Raw genomic sequence first — 16,037 nt, 5'->3', positions numbered from 1 at the left:
TGCACCCCGGTAACATGGCAAGGGGGAGGTTTCTCCGCGTGTCCCTCTGACTAGCAGAGGGCACAGTGGACGAGGCGAAGGATGAGACGCGGGTGACGTGCGCGGAATTGCATTGTCGCCCGTTGGGTCTCCGGGGGAGGTGAGGTGCACATAGTTGGTGCACCTCGGACGTGCGTGGAGGTGGAGGGTCCGCTTCGGCGGACGTCGCTGGCTGGGCTGCGGTGGTTTGCTTCGGCGTTCCCGTGACCCAGTCGCCAGGCGACGCGCAAGAGTGCCGCTGGGTTTTAGTGGGTATTCCGGTCGCTTCTCGGCCGGCGAGTCCCACATACCTTCCCTCCAGTTGGTTGGCTGGCTGGTTAGCTGGCTGGCTTCCAGGAGGGGGGGATGCGAAAAAAAAAAAAGGTTAGCCCACTTCGATCCTTAGACTGTATCGTCACTTACCACCAGGTGAGATTGCAGTCAAGGGCTAACTTGTGTCTGAATAATAATAATAAAAAAAAACTATGAGAAATTACTGGAAATGTTTAAAACGCTTTTTTGGTCGATTGACAGCACAGCTTAGCCAGTAGGGGGTAACTAAGTGCGGCGGAAGCCTCTTACTAGACCAGAGACCATTTAGAAATTCTAAATACGCAATCAGCCCCTGTCGGAAATCGAAGCTGGAACCTCCTACTTATTAGATAGCGCTCAGCACTGCGCCAGGGAGGTCGTCAAAATTACATTTATGAACTAGCGACCCGTCCTGGCTTCGTACGGGTAGCTTATTACAATTTACATAGGGATCTCTAATTTTTTTTGAAAATGAAATATAGCCTATATCACTCAGGAATTTAATGTAGCTTTCTATTAAAAAGACATTTCAAGCTCTCTTACACCACTAGATTTCTACTGGTCAAAAAATTTCAGCAGTTTCAGAGATTACAAACAAACTTACACACTTTACCTCTTTGCTTATGGATAAAACATTTTTTAATAAATTTAATTAGGTACGTCGTATCAAAGCTCGAAATAGATTACTTTCTTACCTTTTCAACCATCCACCAAATAACGCTTGTTAGCACAATAATTAACACATTTGAAAACAGTGAATAATACATAATACCCGGCAGGAAATATTACACATCGAACTTTAGAAAGAGATAGCGGTTTCGTAGAGCGTTGTCTCTGTCGTTGAAACCGACAAAGCGTCACATAGGTACGAGTGACCGAGACAACGCTCTACGAAGCCGAACTCTCTTTCTAAAGGTCGATGTACAATATTTCCTGCCTGCTACTGTACGTCATGTGCACATAAAAGCGAGCTAAGTATACTTAGTGTAAAATATAATGAAAATTACAGAAAAGAGACATTTTACAAACATGTGCAATGTGCGTCAACTTTTGTAAAAACTCATCGACAGTTTGAAAATTTACATAGCGAATTTGCTTTTAATATGCTTTGTAGGCAAAGTATCATTGAGTGGCAAAATTGGCTAGTTTGACGATAACTATACCATCTATGACGTTTTATTTAGGAAGGTGGAATAAACCCTATCATAACGCCAGAACTATCTTTAAAAAGTATCAGGAACTCTAGAACTCTTCTGCATGCGAATAGAACTCGTTTTTATTTTTGATCTGCTGGCATATATGCTCTGCTAAGTTCACGGACAGATAAGCCCTTTAGGTGAGCACAGCACAGCGCAGTATTAGCTCAACGTTGTTTGGTCACCTTTGGGAATTAGGACAAGAAACAAAAGAAACTTTGAAATACACGTTTATTCGAAAAACCACGATATACAAATAAGTACATTCCTTGCAGATACAACACGGCGCTAGCGTTCAACAGATACAAAACACTGTACAGTTACATATTAAACAACAATTTTATAGTAGGTAAAGCCTGACCAGAAAAATAAAACCGGCCAAGTGCGAGTCAGGCTCGCGCAGTCGTCGTAAAGGAGTCGTATTTTTTCGACATTTTGCACGATAATTCAAAAATTATGAAGCATAAAAATAAATAAAAATCTGTTTTAGAATGTACAGGTGAAGACCTTTCATATGATACCCCACTTGATATAGTCACTCACTTCGAAAGTTGAAAATACGAATTATTAGTTCATGACCACAATTTAATTTTTTTGTGTAATCTAACCCTAAATTCACGGTTTTCAGATTTTTCCCCAAATGTCAGCTATAAGATCTACCTACCTGCCAAATTTCATGATTCTAGGTCAACGGGAAGTACCCTGTAGGTTTCTTGACAGACAGACGGACAGACAGACAGACAGACAGACAGACAGACAACAAAGTGATCCTATAAGGGTTCCGTTTTTCCTTTTGAGGTACGGAACCCTAAAAACAACTCGACATATCGCGGAAAACGCGTGGAACATATAGGTACTTAGTGACCATAGACCATTTACTAGTGGCGCCCCCGGAGCAAGCATTTTATATTTCTGGCCAGGCTATGATTATTATTGCTAAAGGTGTAGACACACTATTGTGTTGTGGTGTGTTGTGAGCCGACAGAAGCCAGTCTGAGTTATAGCTGCGCGTAAATCGACTTACATGGGTATAACTAGAACCTAAGGCATTATTTGTAATATTATATTATGCACGAACGGATGATTTCTATGCCATCATAAGGAAAAGGACGTCATCCGTCCTGGGAAGGCTGCGTTCGAGCTCAAACAGTAACCTGAATATGATAGCTGATGATTTTTAAATGACAAATTTTAAATAATGCATACAAATAGATATTTGAATAAATAATAATTTACGTGAAATGAGCTGCTGGATTCAATTAATTTTGCACGCCATACTTGGCAGTATATGTGATTACCTAATTTTTAAGACCCCATGTAAATAATATATGTAGGTACATGTATCTACCATATCTGAGCAAAATAAATAAATGATTATGATTATAATGATTATAGCGGGAAAATTGGATTCGCCAATTGTTTCCGAATTTGTTGTATGCCATTATTATGAATTCGTGCTTATAACTGTGGCGATCTGGCGCGCTTCGATTGGACGAACGTTGCGAGTTGCGACATTAAATTGCGACACAAGATAACACTGTAGTGTGTTTACACCTTTAATATTACTTATATAATACTACATTTGAATAAATAGAGTACTGGTTGCCGTGTTCTAGTAGAAAGATTCTGATTAAACAGAAGTGAGCTGGCAATGGGTTGATCATGATGATGATGACGAGTGCTTTTGTAGAGGCATGCGACCTCTTTTAAGGCCAGCAGCTGTTAAGAGGGCTCAGGCCGGTGCTTTCTTCATACAAACGTAGGAGGGTAATTACTACATTATTTGATACTGTACGCTCAAAACAAAGTATTATATCGATTAATCTCGTCATTATATAGGTTTATTGATATATGAAACATTGAAAAAATATTGATTTTAAAGTTACGAGCCTCAAAAGATTCCTATTTTAACACTAAATTTATGACAACTTTGAGCGTAAATAAATAAGATAAGGGGTATGAAAATTCTAAAGAAATTTACATTAGACATTTTTTATTTATTCATTAGTTGAAATAACTATACTTTGCGAACATAAACTCAGTAGTTTTGTCTCAAAAATACTTGTCCTAAACCTTTGATTTCGGTGAAAATCACCGTGCCTCTCACCTTTCTAAAGAAATTTAACATTAGACATATTTTATTTATTCATTAGTTGAAATAGCTATACTTTGCGAACATAAACTCAGTAGTTTTTTCTCAAAAATGCTTGTCCTAAACCCTTGATTTCGGTGAAAATCACCGTGCCTCTCACCTTTCTCATACAATGTCAAGTGAAAAGCAAATAGGTTCGGTAGAGCGTACTGCGTCTCCTTAAGAAAACAATGCAGCTTCCACTTGGAACAACAATTGTTGTTCCAAGATGATTGTTGCTCCAAGTGGCAGCTGCGAAGTTTTCTTAACAGCTGCCGGCCTTATAAGAGGTCGCATGCCTCTACAAAAGCACTCATCATCATCATCATCATAATCAACCTATCACCAGCTCACTACAGAGCACGGGTCCCCTGTCACTATGAGAAGGGTTTGGCCATAGCCCACCATGCTGAACATATTGTGCGGATTGGCAGACTTCACACGCCTTTAAGAACATTATGTGGAACTCTAGGCATGCAGGTTTCCTCACGATGTTTTCCTTCACTGTATATAGCATTCGCTTTTAATGAAAAATATACGAGTTAACTTTCTACATATTACCTACAGCCTTTTTTTAAATTCTCAAAGATATGATAAGAAACAAGCTTGATCTCGCAACTTTGTTCGCGTGGACTACATTAATTTCAAACACCTATTTTACCACTTAGAGGTTGAATTTTCAAAAATCCTTTCTTAGCGGATGTCTACGTTATAATAGCTACCTGCATGACAAATTTCAGCCCGATCCGTCCAGTTTGGGCTGTGCGTTGATTGATCTGTCAGTTAGTCAGTCACCTTTTCCTTTTATATATTATTAAGATTATTATTGGAATATTTTGAGAACTAAAAAGTTTACCAAAACACTACAAATTCCAGTACTCTAGAAAAAAGTCTTAGCTTTGGGGTCTGTTTTGGTTATAATATATTGTGGACCCCAAAATGTATAATCAATAATCATAATATTAAGGTGGACACATACTCATATGACCCGTTTTAAGAAACGCAAGTCGTGATCGAATTGTCATATCAATTTCTATGTCCAAAATCATACTTTAGATAACTGATACTACATCTGGGGCTTTAAGGCGGGATTTGTAAGTATGTCTCCACCCATCTATTCTTTAATTATGGGGTTATATTTCAAAGCATGTAAATGCATAGTAAATACATTTATATTGAAGTCATTTTCATGTAAAAAGCGAATCTACAGGGTGTAACCAGAACGCTAGCAAAAACGAAGACGAATGACAGTACTGATGATTACTGATAAGATACCACAAAAAACGCTGGAAAAAAAATAAAAAATCCTGTATTTTTTAAAAGTTTACAATATATTGCAAATAAATCATATGACTGATGCTAGAGGTCAATGAACGTTGCGTAGATTCGCCACTCCAGGTCAATGCCGCAGTGGCGGTGGTGGCGGGGTGGGGCATTGACCCCGAATTTTGCACGCTATACATTGCGGGTTTGAATAATACTAAATCACTAAAACTACAAGATAAGGCCAATGAATTGTGTCCAGGTGGTATAATTGCGCTAGATTTTGCTAGCGTTTTGGTTACACCTCGAATTTTTTCCATTACCTTCTGTAACACTACCAATATCATTGAGTAAAATTTAAAAAATAATATTCTAATACTTATAGGATTTTTTGGTGACAAAGAGTAGATACCTAAAAACATTAATTTCAAATTACCTAATTGAAAGAAAAAAGAAAAAGTAAAAAAAAGTAAAGTTAGTTAATCAGGTCGCATTACATCAGTCTCAAAAACCTTTTTGAAAAAAATCGGCAGTAACTTAAACCTGACTGTACTACATTAAAAATTGAACCTTAATCGGTTGCGTTAAGGAACGAATTTCAATAGCGAATAATATTAGCATGTCGGTGATCCGAACTATACCCCATCCGCGTAATGAAGTTCATCATCTAATTTATAATTTTAACAATTTTTGTATGTATGTTTATGTTAGTGTGTACTCGTAGTTTAATTAGTGTAATTGGCTTTATGGCCGTTCTAATTAAATAATAAATAAATAAATAATAATAATAATAATAATCATCATCATCATCATGATCAACCCATCACCGGCTCACTACAGAGCACGGGTCTCCTCTCACTATGAGAAGGGTTTGGCTATAGCCCACCATGCTGAACATATTGTGCGGATTGGCAGACTTCACACACCTTTGAGAACATTATGGAGAACTCTCAGGTATGGAGGTTTCCTCACGATGTTTTCCTTCACCGTTAAAGCAAGTGATATTTTAATTACTTGAAAACGCACATAACTCCGAAAAGTTAGAGGTGCGTGCCCGGGATCGAACCCCCGACCTCCGATTGGAAGGCAGACGTCCTAACCACTAGGCTACCACAGCTTCTCAATGAAGTTAGCATAACGCTTTTTCAGTTACTGATAGAGCCAAAAATCTCAGCGGGCCTTAAACATTTTGAATTCAACCATTCACAAACGAAACTACGTTTTCAAATTGAATTTCGAATAGTTTTTAAAAACATTTTCGAATTGAATTTCAAACATGTTAACAAACATGTTTGAAATTCAATTCGAAAATGAATTGGTGGTGGAAAATGGTTGGTGGCTCAAAATGTTTAAGGCCCACTGAGATTTTTGGCTCTATCATTTGTATAAGAGAGCGTTACGCTAACTTCATTCCGCGGATAGGGTAAAGGTTCTAACCATTCCAAAATCGCCCATCGCGCCTAACAAGTTTTCACTCCAAAAATTTAGTGAAATAATTAAATAAAAAATCTAATCTAACTAGCCAGAGCCTGCCTACCTATATTACATTAATATTATAATCTTAATATAATATAGGTGTAATAGGTATAATTATAATATAATACTATAATAAATTATAGTCAAGCGAAAAAAAATATTAAAATATTACAAAGAAACGATAGGTACTTCTTGTGATAATTTTGCTATAGGTACATTGCTTCTTAAATTAAAATACTTAATTACTTAAAGCTAACAAAATTTTATATCATATTCCAATAAATAAGTTACAAGTATCATAATTATGGCAGTTGATATTATTAACTAGAATTAGATGTTAATTTTCTAGGCTCATTTCCTTAAATTACATTTTTTGGAGCCACACCAGACATGTCTGCCCAAGAGTTTATTAATAAGGCCGATGTTTTATTTTTTTAATTTAATCGATAATTTTTGGTAGAATTTATATATTTCATGCTGACATCATTAAAATTATACCACAGATTCAAGCACAAAAATAATTGTTCTATTTATTTAATTTACATTTTTGATATTTTTCTATTAATTTTATTGAGATTCTGAGACTTTTTAGTTTTTACACTAAAAAAAACTAGCCAACTGCGAGTCAGACTCGCGCACCGAGGGTTCCGTACTATAGACGAATTTTTTAGACATTTTACACGATAAATCAAAAACTATTCTACATATAAATAATAATTAACAATGTTTTAGAATGGGCAGGTAAAGCCCTTTCATATGATACCCCACTTGGTATACTATCATACTTTGACAATTGAAAATACTAATTATTTGTTCATGAACACATTTTAACTTTTTTTTGTGATGTAACCACAAATTCACGGTTTTCGGATTTATTCCTTTACTTGTGCTATAAGACATCTAGGTCAACAGGAAGTACCCTATAGGTTTTCTTGACAGACACGACGGACAGACAGACAGATAACAAAGTGATCCATTAAGGGTTCCTTTCATCCTTTTAACGTACGGAACCTAAAAATTAACAATAGTTCGCGACAGGTCGAGATGGCAATCGGAGTATGAGGCGGGGGGACGCGTCGCACACCCGCACGTCACCCGCGCTCGCCCACACCATGTTAGCGCGGGGGGTGTGCGGGGCGTTCCCTCCCCGATTGTCATCTCGACCTGTCGCGCACTATACGTAGGTACTTAATAGAAAATAAGCACCAAAATGAATAATAAAACTATATAGAGAGCTACTATACTAAATATAAAAGTCCTGACTGACTGAGGGTGAGATCTATTGAGCGCATTCTGACATTGCTCAGACTTAAGACACGGTTAAAACGAGACAACGTTATATCATCATCATCATGATCAACCGGAGGTTCGAGGTTCGAGGAGGGAGGGAGGAGGGAGGGGAGGGGAGGAGGAGGATAATAATGTAGAAAACAAACAACAAATAAGGTCGAATTTTTCGAAATTCCCACGGGATAGCGATATTTAAAAATAAAAATTGCGATCAAACGAGCGGGCGGGTCACCAGAGGAAGAAGGAAGAGGAGGAGGCCCCTTGAATGCCATATTTAAATCTAGGGGGACCACAGCCGTAGGGACTTTAATTTATTATAAAGAGAATTTATATTTTCGTTGCGAGTATCAAACCAATGTGGCAGATTCTCTTGTACACAATCTCTAATCTAAACTAAATTAACAGGTCTAAATCTGATGCTATCCTTTTCGCAAGCAACATTATGAAAGGGATAGCAATAGATTTAGACGTGCCATTTTAGTTTAGTTTAGAGATTGTGTACAACGGATAGTGTAAGCGCAAATATATAATTTGATATTATATCTAATACATAACGTATGGATACATTGATTACAAAATTTGTTGCTCCTAAAGATTTCGATAACATTCATATCACTATAGTACCCGGCAGGAAATATTGTACATCGACCTTTAGAAAGAGACAGCGGTTTCGTAGAGCGTTGTCTCTGTCGTTGAGACCGACCAAACGTCACATAGGTAGGAGTGACAGAAGCCGATATCTCATTCTAAAGGTCAATGTACAATAATTTCTGCCGGCTACTGTATGTTAATTTTTGTAATAAAGTGCTATAAAATAGTACTTCAAAACAAAATTGAAACATACTTTAGCTTGAAGCAGTTACGATTGACTGCTTCGAACTTCAACTGCATAGCGCATTACAATCTTTCGTTGTCATACACAAGACAGCTCGAGCAGTCGAGCAGTTCTAATTGTAACACACATTGACTGCTCTCGACTTCTCGCTCGGGCGTAGAATTTTCTCCAGTATCTTTGTTGCAACTGCAGTTGACAACCACTGCTCGAGCTCTACATTTTAACTGCTCAAGCTGCCTACGCATAAGCAGCTCTTAGCTATATTTCCCATCACTCTGCATCACTTGTTGAACTTCATACGTAGATATTGAGATACTCGATGTTTCTGATGTCAGATGCGTTATTTCTACCTGCCAGGAAAATAGTTTAATTGTACACTTGTGCATGAGTATTGAAAGTGCATTTCAGGGGAATAAAGATTGACAAAAAAACCGGCCAAGTGCGAGTTAGGCTCGCGCACCGAGGGTTCCGTGCTACAGTCAGCATTTTTCAACATTTTGCACGATAATTCAAAAACTATGATGCATAAAAATAAATAAATAAAATTGTTTTAGAAAGCACAGATAAAGCCCTTTTATATGATACCCCACTTAATATAAATATCTTACTTCGAAAATGGAAAATACTAATTATTAGTTAATGACCACAATTTAATTTTTTTTGTGTGATGTAACCACAAATTCACGGTTTTTAGATTTTTCCCCTAATGTCTGCAATAAGACCTACCGACCTGCCTAATTAGTCTTTTCAATTTTCGAAGTAAGAGTAACTATATCAAGTGTGGTATCATATGAAAGGTCTTCACCTGTGCATTCTAAAACAGATTTTTATTTATTTTTATGCATCATAGTTTTTGAATTATCGTGCAAAGTGTCGAAAAAACACGACTGTAGTACCGAACCCTCGTTGCGCGAGTCTGACTCGCACTTGGACGGTTTTTTTACTTAGCAACACCGCATATAAGTGGACAGCGTGACACTTGACAAGACGGTGGCGTTAGTTCCGTTTTTCACCACGCGCCAAAAGAGCCTTGTCGCACTGTATTTTAATTCGCATTTAAGAGCGGGACATAAATTAAAAAGGCGCGATGTATTGACAACGCAAATCTACATTTGGTACTACTAATTTTTGCCAACTAATCAACATTTAAACATTCTAAAGTCAATTTAAATTATTGTTAGCTGCTAAAGTAAAGATTAAATAGAATTTATTAAAAATATTTCTTACCTTGTCTCTTCGATTGTTTGCTGGTAATATTAAACTATTTCTACCATTTTAGTAGGATTCTAAAATAAGTTATGTGGCAACCCTGACGTTATGACAAATTATAAAGACATGCAAAAAGCGCGGCAATTATTTTTCTTATATTGTGGGTACAACGTGGGACAAATAAATTATTAATAATAAATTACTTGTTACCTTCCCAATATTGATTATATTATTTGCTATCATGCTTTTTTATAAGTATAAGTTCATTACTTAATAATACTGTAGTTGTATATAATAGAAAACACCGCAAGCTTTATCCTATAGATGATTACATCTATAATAAATAATTTAATAGGTATATTATACTATAATAGATGTATTAGTTTCACCGAGTTTCAAATCACAACGGTACTAAAGAAGCTTCAATAAGATTAGTTTTAGTTGTTAGGATAAGGATTTTGGATTAGAAATTAATTTAGCATAGTACTTTAAAATGTTTATTCTACGATTTCTGTTTATCTTAAATAGTTAACAACAACAGAATAATATATGGTTTTACAATAAAGCCCGCTCTACACTCACGCCACCATAACCCGCGAACCCTGCGATTTTTTTTAAAATTCAGATACAAGTTAACCCTTGACAACAATCTCACCTGGTGGTAAGTGATGATGCAGTCTAAGATGAAAGTGAGCTAATCTGGAAGGGGTATGGCAGTTTTTATTAAACCTATACCCCTTCGGTGTCTCCACGGCATCGTATTGAAACTCTAAATCGCTTGCGGCACGGCTTGGCCGGTAGAGTGGTAATTGGTAAATAGCCACGGCTGAAGCCTCCCACCAGCCCAGACCAAAGGAAATTTCAAAATTATAAAATTCCAAATTTCCCCTGCCGGGAACCGAATTCGCTGGCTGTCGTGGCGTACGCGCAGAACGGGCATAACAACGAACAACGGAACGGTTTCACACACCATTTGAATTTTTTCTTGGAAATGTGACCATTTTTTTCAGGAAGCATAGACACGAATTAATTACTGCTAACACTATAAATGTGACAGGGTGTCTTATCTGTGTGTCTGTCGTTACTTACATTTTCATGACCCAACTGTTTAGTGGATTTTGAAGATATTTGGTAAAGAGATAGCTTGCATCTTGATGATCGATTCCTTCATCCTGATCAAAGGGGATCCATACTGCCAATTTATGACGACAGGTGGCGTATAAGCGAACCGTCCATACGGGTAGGATATCAAACAACGACGACGATTACAAATTACTTGTAGGTTAAAGTTTAATTGAATAAAAAATATTCCTATTTTATTTATTTATGTCAAACACCATAATTTTAATTGTAGGAGCTTCCAGCGTCTACATATTAAAATAGTTTACGAAACACTCGTAGATTAAACAAATTAAACAAACAATTGTTGATTTTAATTTAACATTGGGCGGTCCTCTTGTGGCGCCTTCTGAGATCAGTTTGCCTGTGGATCCCCATTGCAAAATACGCGCTGCCCATACACTGAGATGCCATTCATAGCCATCGTTCATTTTTTCACTTATATCGATGTAGGTCTCAATCTTACACGTGCGTTAAAAAGTTCAATTGTATACATACATACATTTGTCACAATATTGGTCACATTTCTCAAGAAAGTGTTTTAAGATTAGGTAATCAATCATTCTGTAAGTAATTTAAGACGGGAAAATAATGTTTTATTACATATTATAGACTAGATATTAATAAGGTATTAAAATGACTTATTCCCATCTTCCAACGTAGCTTTCCAAGGTTGGCAGTTGGGAACTTTATGTGTCATCTTCCACCCTCTGCCAGGTTGGATAGTGGGAATACATTATCTTAATTATTTTTGTTCCCAACTTCCAAACTGTCAATAATGCGGTAAGTACATTAAAATTGTAATATTACTTGAACTTTGAAAGTTATTTAGTCAAAAAATAGCGGTTTGCCTTATTTTACTATCATCCCATTAGCCAAGGTAAGAAAAAAAGCCCAATTTGAAACACGATCTAAAGATATCCACATTTACTGAACTTTATCTTTTCAGAGTTATGTGCGTTTTAAGATAGTATATTATACCTATCACTTGTTTTAACAGTGAAGGAAAACATTGAGAAAATCTAGAATTTGAGAAAATATAGATAGGTAGGTACCTACATATGCATTTTCGTTTTAAATTACTTACAGGATGGTACGAATAAATGTATGTACATTATCATTATAACCACTCACATAAAGCTGATTACATATTTTATTTAAGCGATTTATCGATTGCTTTCGTTAACAAACAACCTTTCTGTTATTAAAACTGTGATTATATTCCCACTGGCAACACTAAGCTATCAACAGTAGCATTGGTCGTCTATATGTTGGCAACACTGAGCATAACTTCAAAATAGAGGGATAAATATGGGGAAAAAAAGGACTTTTTTTCTGTGTATTGAATCAGAGTTAGTGGTTATTAGTCATCCGACGCATATACAAGTGATATGCTTTAGATATGACGTTTACATTTTAAAAATATTTTTCTTATCATTTTGTTTAAAAAACGCCACACTACAAAATCGGATTGTACGGCTCAAAAGGACTAGAACCAAGAGCCGTAAAGCCAGTTAGAAAAAGAATTGTACTCAAATGGCGTAAATAAAAATGACACACCACAGAATCGATTTGCCTAAATCATTAAAAAAATAAAACAATTATCAGATCTAAAATTCCCTTTTTCCTACTTAATAATTTTATTTATAACGTTGTTTTAAAACACGTACTAGATATTTTCAGTCGTGAGCTTATTTCGATTTTATTCAAAAAGGAATTTTATTTTATAAATTTTTGCAGATATTTTGTTTTTTTCAAAAAGTCCACCGCGCAAAAAATATACCTACATCATTTCTTACATTTAATTATAATTAAGTTACTTATAAAAAGAGACAAATATAAAATAATGTAGAAAAATAAAATATCATTTTCACTAGTCAAGTTTTAAAAAAAATAAAAAAATCTGCAAAATTTTACAAAATTATCCCAACAAATTAATTTTTATTTATTTATTTACTTAAAAATTACTCGCTACAACGACCACATATTTGAAGGAACACTAAAATTCAATTTAATGATTATACTATTTATATAAAGGGTCCGAACATTTGGCATAATAATATATTTGTATATTTATATACACAGTTATAAAAAAAATATAACATGGCAACACCTATAATTGTGAGAAAATACAGGGGTTTAGGCTGATCGCACATTGCATTATGTGTGAACTCTGAACATGGCGCACTGGTCGTAACAAGACGAGACTTAGCCAGTCTTGGTCTTGCGCCAATACACCTGTAGGGCGATTGTCTAAAACCTGCATCAATCATTATTACAATCTCAATTGTTCTGATTGGCTGAATTTGTGCGATTCTTGTTGCAACAATGCGTTGTGGCCAATAGTGAGTCGTAGGTATTGGGCTCTAACCAACTGAGATATCCCACGGGAGTTAGTCTGTTTCTTAATAAACGTTTACATTTAATAAGCTTACATGTGCGAAAACATGGTTAAAACATATAAAACAAATTAATGACATTAACTTGACCGTATTTTAAAGAATAGGGGAGGTGTGTGTCTTCCAACGTTGGGCTTTCCGATGCGAGTCGATTAGGTAGGTGGAAGCTATAGATACTAAGCTATACTAATATATATTTTATTTCAAAAAAATTAAAGATCCCTACGAAAATTGTGATAAGTTACCCGTACGAACATAACGTTGCATTCGACATGTAGTTTAATGTGGGATCAGCTTAAAACTCTTTTTAAACATATTTATTGAAATCTTATTATTGCTTATTTTTTTAACAAGTATTACAAAGGGCTTTGAAGATTTTGGCCTACCTAGCAGTCCGCCATTTTCCTTTTTTTCCAAAATAGCGGTCACATATAAAATAGCTGGCAAGTGGCAGCAATACAAACGACTGATTTTATGAGACTAACAGCGGTACTCAGAGTCGCTTAATCGTTACTTAAGTTTATTTAAAACGAGACAGAGCTATATCTCTCACATAAATCTGTCTCGTTTTAGCTGAATCTTAAGTAACGATTAGCGACTCTGAGTACGGCTGAAAATCTTCAAAAGTGTCACGTTTCCGAGATATAAGCTATCTAAGTTGTACTGTAGGTCGATTTCGTAAAACCTGCATCAATCATTATTACAATCTCAATTTTTGTGATTGGCTGTATTTTGTGCGATTCTTGTTGCAACAATGCATTGTAGCCAATAGTTAGCGAGCGTCAACCAATCAGAGGTGGTTGAGATCGTGACATTGTAGCTGTCATTCTACCACAATCGAGCGGCTGGTAGCGTCATCAGTACAACAGTCTAACCACCAGTAAAACTTTGATAGCTAGTATCTCAGAAACGTGACACTTTGAAAGATTTTTTTTCATACAATACTTGTATGTATTGGTGCCAGCTATTGATTGAAACAGATTTTATGCGTGGGCGCTGTTTTGGAAAAAAGAAAATGGCGGACTACTAGGCCAAGCTCCATACTAAAATATTCAAAACCACTTTTTACGCACTCCATAATATAGAAGCACCACATTTTGTGATTCGTACTTTATATTATATTATATTATGTAATTGCCACTAAAATAAAATTTGTCCTAAAAAGCTAGCTTTCAAAAGTCTATAAATAGCTGTTTGATTATACATTTTAATAACCAACGTGAAAAACGGGGGGGTTATGTCTTTGACTAATTTTGTTTGTTCGCAACATCGTAGCTCCTAAACGAATGGGCCTGTTTTAATGTGGTTTCTTTAACACGTTTATATTAAATCGCTCTGTTTGGTTGTCTGTTCGGTGCAAATTTTGCACTCGATTTGAACTTGCTCGAACTTGCCGAGAAGTTAGAGACTTGAAATTATAAAAATATTTAATAGTAGAGAAATAAATAACAAAACCAAAAAAAGCAGAAAATAATAATTGTATTTAAATAAAAAAACCGACCGAATGCGAGTCAGGCTCGCGCACTGAGGGTTCCGTACTACAGTCGTATTTTTTCGACATTTTGCACGATAATTCAAAAAGTATGATGCATGAAAATAAATAAAAATCTGTTTTAGAATGCACAAATGAAGCCCTTTCATATGATACCCCACTTGATATAGTTATCTTACTTCGAAAATTGAAAATACTAATTTTTAGTTCATGACCACAATTTAATTTTTTTTTGTGTGATGTAACAACTTATTCACGGCTTTCAGATTTTCCCCCTTATGTCTGCTATAAGACCTACCTACCAAATTTCATGGTTCTAGGTCAACGGGAAGTACCCTGTAGGTTTATTTACAGACCGACAGACAGACAGACAACAAAGTGATCCTATATAGGTTCCGTTTTTCCTTTTGAGGTACGGAACCCTAAAAATATGAGATATTTTATGACAAAATCGACAAAGAATATTTTTTTTGTCTAATTTAGTCACGTGATCGTAAACGACTGTGATTGGCCGAATGGTTGATGACGTCAACTGCTTGTAAACTCGTATTCTCAGCAGTAGTCAACAACCAAAGTTTACGAGCAGGTGACGTATGAGGCGTCATATTGTCAGGAAAGCGTTTTCGCGGGATATTTAAATAATCTGCACTATCAGCCGTACTCAGAGTCGCTAATCGAAAGATAAAAATTGAGTTAAAACGAGATAGATTTATGTAAGAGATATAGCTCTGTCTCGTTTTAACTAAACTTAAGTAACGATTAAGCGACTCTGAGTACGGCTGTACTCAGAGTCAAGAGTCAGTGTAATAGAACGTAAAATAATAATATACATTTTCTATAGAGACATCAGTGAGTTTTTAAAAACCTTTCAAATACCCTATTAAAATAGATTTCATCCATTTTGGATCTACGACATAATGGTTGGTTAATTTTTTATATTTTTTATCATTTGTAATCAAATTCTACTCTCTGTTTTAATTGCAACTATAAAACCCACCATAGAAGCAGCGTCCAAAAAAAATTGTAGCATTAATTAAGGTTGCGGGTAGGCTGAAAATATTTCACTATTAATATTACAGTATCCGGTACGTAGATTGAGTAAAAAAGCTGGATTAAAGTACTGTGTAACCGCGTATGAGATAGCGATAGCACGACGTAACGATGAATAACACGAAAATTATTACCATTGTTTAGTAGTCAATATTTGTATTAACCGATCAACAATAATTGTACTAAACGTTTTTTATGTGAAAACAAGTAAATAACTAATGAGAAATACAATGACGCCACGAATTCT

General features: G+C 35.8%; 1 protein-coding gene across 5 annotated transcripts in view; it reads right to left on the bottom strand.

Annotated features, from left to right (window-relative positions):
* The window catches only part of PIP5K59B (Phosphatidylinositol 4-phosphate 5-kinase 59B), a 65,098-nt gene that overhangs the window by 240 nt on the left and 48,821 nt on the right, over nucleotides 1–16,037 (bottom strand). For 3 of the 5 annotated variants that reach the window (XM_069507889.1, XM_069507893.1, XM_069507894.1), the window contains one exon: nucleotides 1,741–8,871. The exons of 1 other annotated variant lie outside the window; for it this stretch is intronic. In XM_069507889.1, coding sequence (XP_069363990.1) covers nucleotides 8,776–8,871 — 96 coding nt within the window. In that variant the 3' untranslated portion in view covers nucleotides 1,741–8,775. Of the gene's footprint in view, nucleotides 1–1,740; nucleotides 8,872–9,993; nucleotides 15,725–16,037 lie in introns of those variants that run through there. One more of the 5 variants, XM_069507891.1, reaches the window with a different exon arrangement.

The sequence above is a fragment of the Maniola hyperantus genome, chromosome 27 (assembly GCF_902806685.2).
Source record: "Maniola hyperantus chromosome 27, iAphHyp1.2, whole genome shotgun sequence".
NCBI classification, from domain to species: domain Eukaryota; kingdom Metazoa; phylum Arthropoda; class Insecta; order Lepidoptera; family Nymphalidae; genus Maniola; species Maniola hyperantus.
This window is presented reverse-complemented; position numbering and strand designations above follow the sequence as displayed.